The sequence below is a fragment of the Bos mutus genome, chromosome 22 (genome assembly GCF_027580195.1).
Source record: "Bos mutus isolate GX-2022 chromosome 22, NWIPB_WYAK_1.1, whole genome shotgun sequence".
In the NCBI taxonomy this organism is placed as follows: domain Eukaryota; kingdom Metazoa; phylum Chordata; class Mammalia; order Artiodactyla; family Bovidae; genus Bos; species Bos mutus.
Window position 1 is genome coordinate 29,194,631 of NC_091638.1, and position 15,272 is coordinate 29,209,902.

A 15,272-nucleotide genomic window follows, 5' to 3' on the forward strand; every position below is an offset into this window, starting at 1 on the left:
AAAATTACAGGTGAAGAACTTTAGAATTCCAAATTTATATAGTTATAAGTGACAGATTAATATTTTTATAGTAGACAATAATAAAGATCCAAACAGTTTTAGCTTGAGTACATATATCTGTGGTATTCACTAATACTCACATTTTTTCCTCAGATCCTGCAGTCGTTGTAGGTAAAGCTTAGATGTATACTTTAAGACTGCTGAGCTAAAAAGAGACCCGTCACAGTTTCTATGGAGAATTCTGGGCCTTATGCAAGTGAGAACTTGCTCCTTGGGAAGGTGTTGAGTGGCATCAAATTGGGAAGAAATCATGGGAACCTTTTCAGAGCCCTCAGAAGTATTCCTGAGAGGCCCTGTGGTGGAGGGGAGAGCGCGCTAGAGCTCAGAGGTGTGGGCTTCCGCTCCTGACTGCCCTCCTGCTCAGCAGGGCAAACTTTAGCTGGTCTCTCAATTCCTCCAAACTTCTATTTTGCCATCTGTCATGTAGGGATGAAAATGAAGCTGATTCACAGGATTGTCATAGGAGCAATTACAACAATGTTTGTGGAACGTCATCCTTCATATATTGTCAATAGTGTTTGTTATGTCTGTTAAAAATGTGAGATGTGTGGTCACTGAAGTGTAAAGGCTTTTATTAAAAAATTTTATTTCGGATATTATAATTTAATAAGAAGCATTCTCTTCTTTTCCAAGTTCATGGCTCTTTATCTCTTAAGGCTGTGTGTCATTACCCAGAGAGGATCTTTTTTTTAGTGAGAAAGATGACAGTGAACTAGTCCTTAGGCTGGCAGAGCCTTGCGGCAGGGAGGTTTTAAACTGGAACACTAGCTCTGACCGGATCCTTGGCAACCGGTACCCAAGCCTTCAAAATATATTATGTATATCATCCAAATTGTCTTGGACATGGATGTAGATTGTATTGCAAACATCTTATTTTATCACTGTGCTTTTTAAAGATGTCTCAAACCCACCAGAACTTACCCAGAGTTACAGCCCTTTGGTAGATCATCTACTAACTCCAGTGAATCTCACCCAAGCTTTCCTTTCAACCGCAGGCCATCTTTCCTTTTCTAAACTCCTGCAATTCCAGCACCAAAACACAGGGTTTTGCTCGTTTAAGAGAAAGTTGCACATCCATGACAGCCATTGTCCTCGTCCCACCCAACCTTGGACACTGCAGTGGAGCTTTGGGTCCTGATTACACTCTCCAGACCTGGGCTGGGGGTTGGGGAAGCATCCCTGTGGAATCTTTTGTTATGCTAAATATTTTGAGACAAAGGGGTCTCAGGTATATCCAGGCACTTAGATGAAAATCCCCATCCATCACTCTATTGAAATGAAGCCTGTAGTCCCCAGTGTTATGGGGTGGACTGCACTTTGACAAATGAATTTATCCTGTGAACTCAACTCATTCAGTTTGTTTCAAGCTGTTTCAAACTCATTCAAGTTTGTTTCCATTTAATCTTTGGAGCCAGAGAAACACAGAAGCCATGTCAGCACGCTTACCGTTTTCACTCACTGCTACTTTTTTTCACTTGTCACACCAGATTTCCCTGTACGGAACAGCAAAGACATCTTTTTTGGAAAACTGCAGTATGCTTTACACTGTTTCAAAAACAAAACAACTAAAATGCATCTGAGTTAATGAAAAAGTTTATCTGTTCAGTATAGTGTTTATCATGTAATGTTATAAGTTTAGCAAAAATATCTTCTGAAATAGCATGAGATGGTTTTCAGTTAAAAAGCACTCTGTTGCTCTTTTATACTGCTTTTCTTTTCTTTTTTAGTTAGGAATTTTGAATAGATATTCCATTCCCATAAGTTTAAAAATAAACCATATGCATGAAAAGTCTCCCTTTCACTATCATCCTTCATCTTTCCAACTCCTACAGTGCCCCCTCTACATAAATATTAGTGTTTTCTGTAGCTTTCCAGAGTTCATGGTTAAGTGTACAAGCAACTTCAAATGTTTTTGCTTCTTTACTCTTTTTGTGTGTTTAACATAGAAAGCAGCATATACATATAGAAAGCCTTTTGTCATTGTTAAACAATATATCTGGCTTAGTCCCTGAAGAGCCTCCTACATTACGTCACCATTGACTATTCCTTCCTGTGGCCATGTTGGTGGACATTTGGGTATTTCTTATTTTGGAGTATTAGAAACAATGCCGCACTAAATATTACCTTGGACCTGCGTCTTGTAGCATATGTGTTTAATTTCCAGATGTGGTTTTGCTGGGTCAAGGGTATGTACATTTTCAATTTTGAAAGTTATTGCCAGGTTCTCCTGCACCGGGATTATAACTGTTTACTCTATCACCAGCAGTGAATGAAAGCGCCTTTCGTCCACAGCCTTGCTGGCAGTGTTACCAAATGTTTGGATTTTTGCCAATCTGATAAATGAAAATATATCTCAGCATGATTTTAATTTGTATTTCTTTTATTTGACTGAAGTTGTTGAACATCTTTTCATATATTTTCAGAGTCATTTCTATTTCTTTTTGTGAGAATTGTCTGCTTGTATCTTTTGCCCATTTTCCTCATGGATTGTTATCTCTGCTTTTAAGAACTCTATTAGGGGAATTAGGCCTTGTTTTATGATATAAATCACAAATACTTTTCTCAATTTTGCATTAGCCTTTTGACTTTTCTTATTATTATTACTACTTTTTTACCCTTCAGAAATTGTCTTATTTTTATTAGTTGAATTTATCAGTCTTAGCCTTTCTTTTGTGGCTTCTAGATTTTGATCATAGGAAGGCCTTCCTCATTCTGGTGTCATAAAGGAAATCTCCTTCATTTCCTTGTAATACTTATTTCCTTTTTTCTGTTTGTATCTTTGATCTGTTTGGGGGGTTCATCCTCTGTGCCATGTGAAGTATAGATCCAGCTTTATTTTGTCATCTCTTTAAGCTGTGGACCCTGTTATCCCCAGACTAGTTAATGAATAGTCCTAATAATTGTTCTTAAAATGGTTTTCAAGGTCCAAAAAGTTGGCAGCTCTTGCAGAAGCCTTAAAGAAAGCATCCCTAACCAAGGCCCAGCTGGGGTTAGAACTGGAGGAGCTGGAGGCAGCAGCATTTCTGGTCCAGGAGGAAGAAACCACATCAAAAGCAGGAGTCCATTCCACTTCCAGGCAGCAGACACCTTCCTCCAGCTCTGAGACGAGTGGTTCAGAAGAATCAGAGGGCAGTGCATCACTTGAGACTGAGGAGTCAGACTCGGAACAGGAGGAGCCTGGAGGCGGTGAATCTGAGACAGGGCATTCCTTGCTCGGTCCCTTTGTTGAAGAAAGCAGCATGGCCCTGCTTCTTAACGATGGTGGTATGTGTAGAAGCACCACTTTCCTGGGGTCTGATGGTGGTCGAGGACAGCCGCTGGCCTCCCCTGGGGCTCCCAGAGCATCTGGGCCTCTGATCCAGGAGCTTGGAGAACAACTGGAGACTTCGGTTCAGATTTCCGAGCCCAAAGACTCTGCTGCTGGACAGCAGGACAGTGTGCTGGAGAGAGAAAGCCGGCAGACACCTGAGGATTGACTCCTGAGTGGTCTCATTTGTTATTGAGAATTATGTCAGATTTGGTTTTATTGACTGAATTAAAATTCTTCATTTTCACTTTGTACTTTTCCTTGGTATATACAACATTGTTTGTGAGCTAACATTGACACCAGTTGGTTTTCTTATACCTTTAAGAACAAAGTTCTAAAGCAAACTGTAATTAATATTATCAGGCTTATTTCATGCAGTGTTGTTATTTTGAGATTCATCAATGTAGCATGTATTGAGGGTTTGTTGTTTTTTTTTCCGTATCTGAGTAGTATTTCATTGAATGGACATTTGGGTTGTTTCCAGCTTTTGGCTGTTCCAGATAAAGCTGTTACGAACATTTGTGTGCAAGTCTTTGTGTGGACATATGCTTTTATTTCTCTTAGGTAAATATCTGGGAGTGGAATGATGGAGCCGTATGGTAGGTGTATGTTTAACAGTGTAAGAAACTGCCAAACTGTTTTCCAAAGTGACTGTACCATTTTACACGCCCACCAGCAGCCTGTGAGAGCCCTGCTTCTTTCTCATTCTTGTCATCACTTGGTATCATCACTTGGTGTGGTCAATTTTTAACATTTTAATAAGTGTGAAGTAGTATCTCATTGTGATTTTATTTTGCATTTTAAGACTACTTGTGTTAAGCATCTTTTCACATGTGTGTTTGTCATTCACATATCTTTGGTGAAGTGTCTGTTTAAATCTCTTGCCGGTTATTTTTGACCTGGGTTGCTTTTCTTATTTCTGAGTTTGCAGAATTCTTTATAAATTCTAAATACAAATCCTTAAATGAGTCATCCTTGCCTGCCTGATAATCTTTGATTGGATAAACATTGTGAGTTTTACCTCATTGGGTGCTGGATATATGTATTCTCCTAAGTATTCTTTAGCTTTGTTTTGGGATGCAGTTGTTTGGAAATAGTTTTGATCCTTTGGATCTTGCTTTTTTAATTTGTTATATAGGTCTGAAACAGTGCTCCATCTAGGACAATATCCCAGCCCTAAGGAAAGATTTTTCCCATGCCCCAGGGATTATGTGTTTTGCAGTCCGGCTGATGAAAATAGACACCTGTGTGAATACTGGTCCCTCTAATCCTTTCACATGGCTCTTTCCCAGCCTCATTGACAGGCTCTCCTCAGTGAGTAGTTGACCCTCTCCTGGTATCTGGTGTTCTCCACAGCTCTCACCTTTCCCATACTCTGTCTTGTAGACTCTGGCCAAGTCCCCAGCTCTGTCTCCTGAACTGCAGAGTCCACTGAGTTCTCTCTGGGTTGCCCCTCGCTGTGCAGCCTGGACAATCATCTGGGACAGTAGGTGAGGCCCTCTTACCCTCCTAGGGTTTGGTTTCCATTCCTCAGGATCACTGTCCTTCATTGCCTCATGTCCAGTACCTTAAAAACCCATTGCTTCATGTACTAGTTCTGGTTTTCTTTTTTGGTTATATCAGAAGGGGGGAGGTTAAACCTAGTCCCTGTTACTCCATCTTGATTAGAAACATAAACTTCCATTAATATTTTATATGTGAATTTTCTCACTTGAGTGTAAGCTCCTTGGGAATGATGTCTGTGTCGTGTCTTGTTACCACTGAATCATCAGCCCATATTCTCAGTGCACCATAAATATTTGTTGAGTGAATGAACAAATGAAATAAACCAATTTACTTTGGGGAGGAAATGAAATGAAATCTGATATGTATTAATCTCAGTAGTATTTTTATTTCAGGAAAGTGTATGATCCCTTTTATTCTACTTCTCTGTGGGTTGCGAGTATTTGTATTTCCACTGTAAATTCCAGCTTGTATTAACAGGATAGTTGGGGTGACTGTACCATTTGACACGCACGTTAACTCCTGAACACTGTAACAGCTTTGTTAGAATGTGTTCAAGACTTTTCTCAGGCTCCCGGAGAGCTTCAAAATCCCTATGACCATTGAAAATGCATTTCTCCTCAGTAGCACATGACCTGAGGCCAGTTTGAAAATGCATTATCTGTTATTCCTCTCATTTACTACTACTAATGTCAAGTTGAACAAATCTACTCTTGTCTAAAAATTTAAAGCTGTGGAAATTTCTCTTTCCATCAACTTCTGTCCTTACTTAGGAATCTAAAGAGGATCTACTTTGGTGAGACTCACCTTGGGTGGAAAAATCTGTGACTCCCTTACTCAGAGGATGGGCAAATGTGATCCTTCCTGGACATCCTCAAAGCATTCTTATCACCATACAAGTCTCATGCGTTGGAAAGACAAAGAGAATGGGCACTTTAATTTTAGATTCCATGTCTGCAGCGTTTCTCTTACCCTGTCTTTGTTTGCTGAGGGTTAAAACTTTATTATATTACCCTGTCTTTAAGATGAGTTAAGAGCACTATACCATGTCTATAACACAAAACACAGCCAAAGATGCTGCTTTTAATATATATTTTTTTAACTAGATAATTGGCAGGCAACTCGAGGGATCTCTTATAACCATATGCATTTCCAAGAACCCTGGGTGATGGTGAAAAAAAAGTTAGGGAAAGCACAAAGAGGGGGATTTAGCAGCTGACTAGCTCCAGCTTAGTGGCAAGAACCACGGTGACAGGGCTGAGGAGATGAGGCATTGAGTCCCAGAGACACAGTTTGGGAGTGAGCAGCCTGCCGGGGGTACGCCAACCTCGAAACCTCACTCTTCCTCTTGGAAAGTGAAAGTGAAGTCACTCAGTTGTGTCCGACTCTTTGCGACCCATGGATTGTAGCCTGCATCAGGCTTCCCCATCAGTGGGATTTTCCAGGCAAGAGTATTGGAGTGGGTTGCCATTTCCTCCACCAGGGGATCTTCCCAACCCAGGGAATAGAACCCAGGACTCCCGCATTGCAGGCAGAGACACTTTACCCTCTGAGCCACTGGGGAAGCCTCTTGGAAATGGGAATACAACTACTTTTCTTGCTCACCTTATAGGATAAGGAGACTGTATATTCAAAACACTTTATAAACTAGAAAGTATTAAACCAGCACAAGGGTTTATTATTATTGTCACACTTCCCAGAGCTGCACAGGGCTCTTTTCAGCTACCTGACAACAAGCCACTGGGGGAGCCAGCACTTGGAAAATGAGAGCCCTCTTAATCACTTCTGAGGTGTGCTCGTGGTAAAAGTCTGCACAGTTCAGCAGATTAGATAGAAATATTAATTGTATCAGTGAATCACAGCACTGCCTCATCCGGTTGGAATCATTGACCTATTTTTCTATGTTCTGTCTCCTCTCCCATTATCCTTGAAGAACAATGTGGGGCCTTGCTGTGGGCATGATCGGTTTTAGGTGCCAGGGACTATGCTGATATCATCTTTCACTGGCATGGGATTAATTTACAAATGAGACAGGGCTGCTCCCTACCACATTCTAAATTGGTTGAACAGCTGGGGGGTGGTTTTCACACCTGCTAGTGAAAAATCCATTTTGGATGCATGGATCAAATTATATTACCAAGACTTGGGCATAGGAGAGAAAGGGTCAAGTTTTCTTAGCCGTTAAGACTTTATAAAATTCTTAATTAGAGAGGGCTTCTAGATAACTCTTTTGTTATAAGGGGATTTTTATTTTCTATCTTGTGACTAGAAATTGACCCATATAGTCAATGGTGACAAAAGAGATACCTCTAAAAGAAATGGAAATGAATGAAAGACAATAATAGAAAGGAAACTCTTGGCAGCTTTATAGTTGTTGCACTATCAGAAATATTCCAACTCTTCAGAATGTATTAATTATAAAATCTTTGAAGATGCAGACATCCTCTTGTATAAAATGATCTGTCATGTAATGTCATTGCCTGTCAGGTAGATTGAAGTTAAAGCTTCATAAACACAAATCTCTGTGACTGGTCAGGCGTCTCCATGAAAGCAAATCAAAGATTGCAAATGTTTCTGTAACATCATTCCATCTAAATCCCTGACAGTTTTTGTTAGTGATCAGCTGCTGCCTTTCCCGCCCATTTTCTGAGTGTGTTATATATAGTTTCAATCCATACCAAATGAAGGAAGCATTGATTAGACTTGATTTAAGGCAGCAAGTGATAAATGCTGCTGGAAATTGATTCATGCCTCTCCAGTGACTGGGGCACAGACATCCACAGTTGACACAACTCTTGTCTCAAGGCTGGAGAAAACAAACAGGGAAACACATGTCAAACAGATAAATGACTTGGCTGTTTTGAGCTCTCTGTGAAGGCCATTTGTTTCCTAGATAAGGAAGACTTCTCTCCAAAGTTGTGAAAAGATAAGCTGGAGGAAAAGGATGAATGTGAAAGCAGATGCCTGAGCACTTGGAAAAAAAACAAACAGAAAGGATGTACCTCCTGGAAGAATCTGGCTGTGTATCTGCTTTCCTTTCCCCTTAAACATACTGGAAGCAGCAGTTTGGCCATGCGAGCCTCAGTCCTAGCTAGGATCACATGCTGAAGGCTCTGCCCCTGGTATTTTATGTATTCAAAGTGATAGGATGTTACCTCTTAAGTTCTTCCAGGACGACCTTACCGAACTGCTCTTGCTAGAGTGAGCATTTAGAAGCAGCAGCAGCAGGAACAGCCGAGCAACTTGAGAGCCCTGCCTGTAGTCCATCTGGCCTGGAGCTCCAACAGTTTGACCACCAGCCTAGAGATGCTGGAAAAGAAGAGCCGTGTTGCAACCCAGAGGCTCCCATGGAGCCTTACCCACTGTACAGTTTACTATCTTTATGTTTCTGTACATTCTGTGTTTTCCCACTTCCCCCTGTTTGCTTGCATACTGCTTTCTCTTTTCCCTGTGACTTTGCCCAGATTTGCGTTTCACCCATCCTTCAAGGCCCCATGCAAATGCCACCTCTTTCAGGAGGTCACCCTTCATTCTTCCTGGCTGGAAATAATTTCACTCCTCTGAACTCCCACTGAATCAGGGCCAACCCTGCTGGAAGAGCCTGGAACCCAAGTAAAGCCAAAGAAATGGGAGCAGGGAAGAGGGGTTTCTACCAGGCTGTACTCAGAAACAGTGGGTTCTAGAGCTCTGTATTCAGACTTGTGTAAAATTAAGATGAGAAAGAAACAAGAAAACTGTGGTGGTGTAGGGAGGAACTGGACAAGGAACAACAGACTGGTTCCAAATAGGAAAAGGAGTACATCAAGGCTGTATATTGTCACCCTGCTTATTTAACTTATATGCAGAGTACATCATGAAATGCTGGGATGGATGAAGCACCAGCTGGAATCAAGATTGCCAGGAGAAATATCAATAATCTCAGATATGCAGATAACATCACCCTTATGGCAGAAAGTAAAGAGGAACTAAAGAGCCTCTTGATGAAAGTGAAAGAGGAGAGTGAAAAAGTTAGCTTAAAGCTCAACATTCAGAAAATAAAGATCATGTCATCCGGTCCTGTCACTTCATGGCAAATAGATGGGGAAACAGTGGGAACAGTGGCTGTTGTTTTGGGGGGCTCAAAAATCACTGCAGATGGTGATTGCAGCCCAAAAATTAAAAGATGCTGTTATGACCAACCTAGACAGCATATTGAAAAGCAGAGATATTACTTTGTCAACAAAGGTCCGTCTAGTCAAGGCTATGGTTTTCCCAGTAGTCATGTATGGATGTGAGAGTTGGACTATAAAGAAAGCTGAGCGCCGAAGAATTGATGCTTTTGAACTGTGGTGTTGGAGAAGACTCTTGAGAGTCCCTTGGACTGCAAGGAGATCCAGTCAGTCCATCCTAAAGGAGATCAGTCCTGGGTGTTCATTGGAAGGACTGATGCTTAAGCTGAAACTACAATACTTTGGCCACCTCATGTGAAGAGTTGACTCATTTGAAAAGACCCTGATGATGGGAAAGATTGAGTGAGGGCAGAAGGAGAACGGGACGACGGAGGGTGAGATGGCTGGATGGCATCACTGACTCAATGAGTTTGGGTGAACTCCGGGAGTTGGTGATGGACAGGGAGGCCTGGCGTGCTGTGGTTCATGAGGTCGAAAAGAGCTGGACACGACTGAGTGACTGAACTGAACTGAATCCTCAGCGGATGACATCGGATTACTCTGATGGGATCAGTTTAGGGAAACTGAATCATTCATGGTTGCCCAATGAAGTGTGCTAGCTGACTTTGTCTCAGCCAAGTGGCCAGCCCTGGAGCAGGATAGCTGAGGGGGGATGGGGGTGGGGGGTGGTGTCAGCTCAGCTGACACCAGTTCTCTCCCTCCAAGGAGACCCTTTGGGGGAGTATGGTGAACTGACAGCTTCAGGCTGCCACTTTCACTTCCCGATCAAGCACTGTTCACAAACGTGCCTCAGTTGTCCCAGGTTGTTCCCAGATGCTAGCACTGGGCCACTGCTGCCCAGTGTGGGCATAGGCAGTTTTTGCTCTGGACTCGCCTTCATAGCTCTGAGACCTTCTCAGGCTCTGGGACACTCCGCCAAATCTTCCTCTCCTTTCTTTCACATGTGTCAGTCCCCTTTCTGCTTGAGGCCCTCTGCTCCTACTCCTGTTTCCTCTCCTCTTTATCCTTCATGGAGGATGCGCTTGTAATTATGTCTTGGCTCCTGCTTCCCCACAGGACCCAAATGACACACTGGTTTTCTGAATGAGCCTCTGATTTCACAAAAGAGCTCAGCTCAAATATACTGTACCCTACAGTGCCTGTAGGGTAGAGACTACCTCCCTTACTATACAGAAGAGGAGACCAGGGCTCCAGACTGAGTGAATTGCCTAATGTCCCCTGGGCAGCAAGGGACAGCCTTGGATTCCAAATTGTATCTTTCCCTCTCTGCATCCCGGGCTCTTTACAACCTTAGATGCTGTCCCCATGGAGCCTGGTGAGGTGGCCTGAGTCACTGAAGGTCACCCGGCTCCTTGTGGGAGGAGAGAGTGAGACTCAGCGTGTGTCCACTCCAGAGGGATTTTCTTGACTCTTTCACCCTCCTGGGGGGACTCGCGCTGCTGTCGGTGGAGATCGTCACTGTCTGTCTACCTCGTGAGCTGCGGGATCCACTGCCCCGCGGAGCTTGGGAACTTGACAGGTGAGCCATCAAGGCGCCGGTCATCTTTTGCGCATAACTCATCCTGGCACGGTGTTTTAAAAGATAAAGCAAATTCAGATGTCGCTGAGGAGGGCCGGAATTCAAAGCGATGCAGCAGGCGGGCAGCCCGCTACCCTGGAGGCGCTCGCGTGGCCCTTGCTCCCTCCGGGTTCGGCGCGGGTGTGAGCGCGGAGGATCGGGGATCGGCGTGCGGCACATCAATGAGGACGCCTGTCCTCCTTGACGCGAGCCCACCCCCTCTAATCCGCCGCATTGTCCATTGACGTGTCTAATTATGTGTCTTACAACCGCAGAACTCCCCCCAGAGCAGCGGGGCCCTTCTGGCGGAATGAAGAGGATGATCGCTCCATCTGTTCCTCCGGCGCCAACGGGAGGCGGGCGAGGGGGCGCGGGCTGGGGTTGTGCGACTACGCGTGCGCACGGGCGAGGGCCAGGAGGCAGGGCGCGGCCGAGCGCAGGTGCCTGGAGAAAGGGGATCCCAGCGGCAGGTGCAGATGCCAAACTAGCGATGGCTGAGTGTATGTTTAATTACAGTCGACGGAGGGGGCTGTTTTAGTTAAGAATTATAGGAGACAGGTTCAGATGGAGCTCTGAGCCGAGCTCGAGAAGGTAGCAGACTGGAAGCTGCCGCGGAGAGGAGACATCTGCTTCTTTAATTAGGGGTGGCGCGCCCAGAATTTCCTGATATGTAAAATAATCACCTGGAACCCCAGGAGGCTTTAATAGAGAACTCAGAGCGCCTACTCTCACCCCCATTCTGACTAAACTGTTTGGCACGAAGCTGATCCTTAAATCACAAGCATATTTCATTCTCCTCCCAATAACATTTTTTCTGTGTGTGTGGAGTGCTGACTCAAGGGGCCCATGGAAGTATTGCCTGGAGCAGAAGGCACAGACAAGAGGATCAGAAGTAGTCTGTTTTTGGAACCAAAGACTACTATGAGCTTTACAGTTGGCAAAGCGCTTTCTTGTCCATTGCCTGGTTTTCAACAGGGGCAGGCAGGAGTGGGCCCATTTCAAAGCTGGGGCTCAGGCTTTCTGGGGAGGCACTTAGCAGCAAGAACCGAGGAAGTAGGCAGTGGGGATCACAGAAGATTGGGGAAGAAAGGATGAACAGGAGTTGATTAAGGAGACGGAGGTTGGAATGAAAAAGCATGTCCCAGGTGGATGGATGTGATGGCTGAAGGAACCAGAGTGCTTTGATGGTGGGGACAGAGAAGGGGGCAGGTTAGCCACCCCATTGGATTGGGAAGCAACCCATAAAAGTCACATCTACTTGTGGGCCCAGACTCAGCTTTGTGGCACAGAAAGATAGGGCGGGGGTGGCAGGGGCGGGGACCGGGGGGAGGTAGAAAACCTATTATACACAATAACTGAAAATCAATTGAATATTGTAGTCCCTGGTGCATTTCATTGTAAGAGCTCAGCAAATACTGTAAATCATCTCCCTTCGTCTTTTTCTCACTGTTTGATCAACTCTGCACACCACCAAATGAAGAGTCACCTTTCCTTTCCAAATTTCCCTGACTCTCAATCTCTGCCCCCACAGTTTCTTTCCTTTCTCCCTTCTTCTCCCTCTATGGCTGTGATTTTGATCCTACAGCATCCTCTTCCCTTCAATATAAATTCTGCTTACTTGTGGCTCCTTCCCTCTTGAATGGTTTATAACAAGACTCCACAAACTAGACATTGCAGAAGCCAAATCCATCCCATCACTTATTTCTGTGTGGCCCATAAACTGAGATTTTTTTTTTTTAAGTATGCTTTTAAATGATTGAAAAGAACTTGTAAAAAATTCTTTTCTCTTGTCGTATGTTACATCTTATTATATGTTTTTCTACATGTCATAGCCTTGAATTTGCCTCTTGGCTTGCAAAGCCTAGACTATTTTACCATTTGGCCCTTTTCAGGAAAAGTTTGCTGACCCCTGGTTTCGGAGAAGTGGGATATGGATATGTATCTTGTAGCAATTTAGGTGCCTGGCCTGGGGCTTTTGGGGTTTTCCAGGCCCACCTGGGGTAGACTCTGAGGAAAACTGGAGGGAGGCGGGGGGGAGGAGGCTGTTGTGTGCCAGTCTAGGAGGGCAATCAAGGGGAGAGGGATGGAGGCTGCTTTCAAAGACAAACCATTGGTGGTTGTCACATGGGTCTGCCATGGTCATACTTGTTTTTCTAGGATGGGGAGTGACTTAGAACTATTTGATCATTCCTGGGGTTACGAATGGTGGCATTCTGCTTCAAGGTTCTCTTTCCAAAAGCTATGGCCCTTTTGTGATCCTTTTTGGAGGGCCCATCCCATCTTTTTTGAGCATTTTTTAAAGCTTATCATACAAAGCATCTTTCCATAACCAACTGAACTCCTGGGCAATAGCGGGCATGCCTTTTGGTCTGTCTGGCATCTTCCCGGGGGAACCATTCCTCTTCCCCTCTCTGATAATAGTGTTCTGTTCCTGTCTGTCTGAAGGGCTGACGCTACACTCTGGTTTCCACAGGGGTGGAAACCCATGGCAGTAAATCAAGTCACAATAAAATGAGGTATGGCTGTAATAAGCATGGGGCCCATGATGCTGAATTCTGAGTGGAGTCACCTAGATAGGCACCACTCGTGGCATTGCCCCATGACAGCCATTCTGGCCAGGGTTCACTGGAATCATTGCATCCAGCACAGATTTGTCTTTAGGATGGAGTGGTCAGATACACATGTGACAGTTTATAATTTCTCTTAGGCTTTCCTAAAGCTGTGACAATCAGAGTCAAAAGATTGCAGTGTTTGAGCACCTAATTAATTTATAATGATTACTGCCATATGTTCTTCTATAGGCCTGACTTAGTACACTTTCATTTTTAGTATTAAAGTTTCTGTGACTTAGTTTTTATTCATTTATTAGGAGTGATTTACTAGGTGTGTTATAATTTTCTCCCCATGTGAGATTGTTCATATCAAATATGAAAATACTATTAATAATAATAATTCACATTTATTGAACACTTACCCAGCACCAAGCTCTGAACAGAGGGCTTTACAGATCTGATCTCCTAAGGGCTTTACAGGTCTGATCTCCTATAATCATCACTACAGTCCAGGGAGATGGGTGCCATCAATCCCATTTTACAGATGAGAAAAATGAGTCCCTTACACAAGCATACAAAGTTATTAAATATTGGTACTAGCAACTAAACTTGGTTTTATTTTAAAGGAAGACTAATCACATGGGTTAGAGAAATGGAGAGGCTTCATGAAAGACACACATTACCTGTTTTGAAGACGATCAATATTTACTGCCCATTAGCTCTGTGACCTGGAGCATCTTACCAAACTTCCTTGGGCCTTGATTTGATCATTTCTAGAGTAGTGCTGATAATTTCAAATGAGATATAAAGCTCCTGGCACATCATTAGGGCAACAGTTGAAGCTCAATCCCTTTTACTTTTTCTTTCACAGAGGAGACTAGATCATACTGGTTTCCAGAGAGTCCACAGCTCCCTAAGAAGTTGTTTTTTAGTCATTTGGTTGATGCTATATCTCCTGCACCAGAACTTGAATGCATGTTTTTTAAATTGAGTTGTCTTTCTGTGAGTCTGGGATTCTGTCACATGTGACTAGCAGTGGCTTCCCAAGGGCTGGTTGGGACCAGGAGACAGAGGAAAGTCAGGAGCAAAGCTTTGCAAAGAGGAGGAGAAAGATCCACTTTCATTTCACTCAACAGCCCTCTAAGAGCCAGGCCTAGTGGACTGAAACGTTGAACTCAGCCCTGGCTGCCCAGCGTGGGAAAGCAGCTTGGGAGGTGCTGGAGATGCTGGATGCGTGTCCTAAAGCAGTCAGTGGATGCAGCTCCATCCCTCCCCCCCCCCTTCCTTCTCCCAGGCTTGTCCTGGCCTTTGCCTGGGAGCCCCCACCCATCTGCACAGCAGCCAGGCTCAGAAAGAATCCTTCTTTGATGCCAAGTATCAACCCGGCTCTCTGAGGGTGTGAATTATTCATCGACAAAACCCAGCACCCATCTGTCTCCAGTCAGCACTGCTCACACCTTTCTGTGCCCAACGCTGCCCAGGGCACCCCCAGCCCTGGCCTGCCTCTGGTTTCCTCAGAGTGAAGATGAGCCTCCCTGAGCCTTTTGTCTTAATTGGAGAGACGATGGGGTGAACAAGAGGCTCTAAAGTGTGTATTTGAAATCAATTTTCTCCTTGAAGCGGCATGAAAACAAAAGGGTGAGGGATGCCCGCTGTGAGGGGATTGCCCTGGCACCACCTCAACTCCGGCTCTGCTAATGACCTGTGGCTAACTGCCTCTTCACACATTTGCTCTGAAGAGGTTGGCAGAACGGTGTATGTGGTAGGATGGGGAGGACGTGGCTTTCTAGTCTCAGCAGTTTCACAAGGCGCAGTCTCCAAGAACCAGGGATAGAAGATGGGGGCCCTGATCACTTGCACATTTGTGGCGGCTCTCCTGGGAGGGCCGGTGAACCCCACAGGCTCCTGGGGAAAAGGCAGTAAGATTTCAGAGATTTGAGATAGAGGTTCGGTTGTCTGTGAACCCAACCAACTTCCAGAAACCTCAAAAGGTAAGAGATATGGCAGCAAATCTGTAGGATAAGAGGCCAAGGAAGGCGTATATATATGTACACATATGGGTTGCCAGTCATGAATTTTCTTAATTCTAAAGGGCAAAATGGCCCTTTTCCTATGTTGAAATA

General features: G+C 44.2%; 1 protein-coding gene across 1 annotated transcript in view; it reads left to right on the top strand.

The window, feature by feature from the left end:
* SHQ1 (SHQ1, H/ACA ribonucleoprotein assembly factor) overlaps nt 1-5,355 on the top strand; it is a 101,990-nt gene extending 96,635 nt beyond the window's left edge. The window contains exon 11 of the mRNA XM_005910916.2: nt 2,984-5,355. Coding sequence (XP_005910978.2) covers nt 2,984-3,536 — 553 coding nt within the window. The 3' untranslated portion in view covers nt 3,537-5,355. The remainder of the gene's footprint in view (nt 1-2,983) is intronic.
* Nucleotides 5,356-15,272: the final 9,917 nt, after the last annotated feature.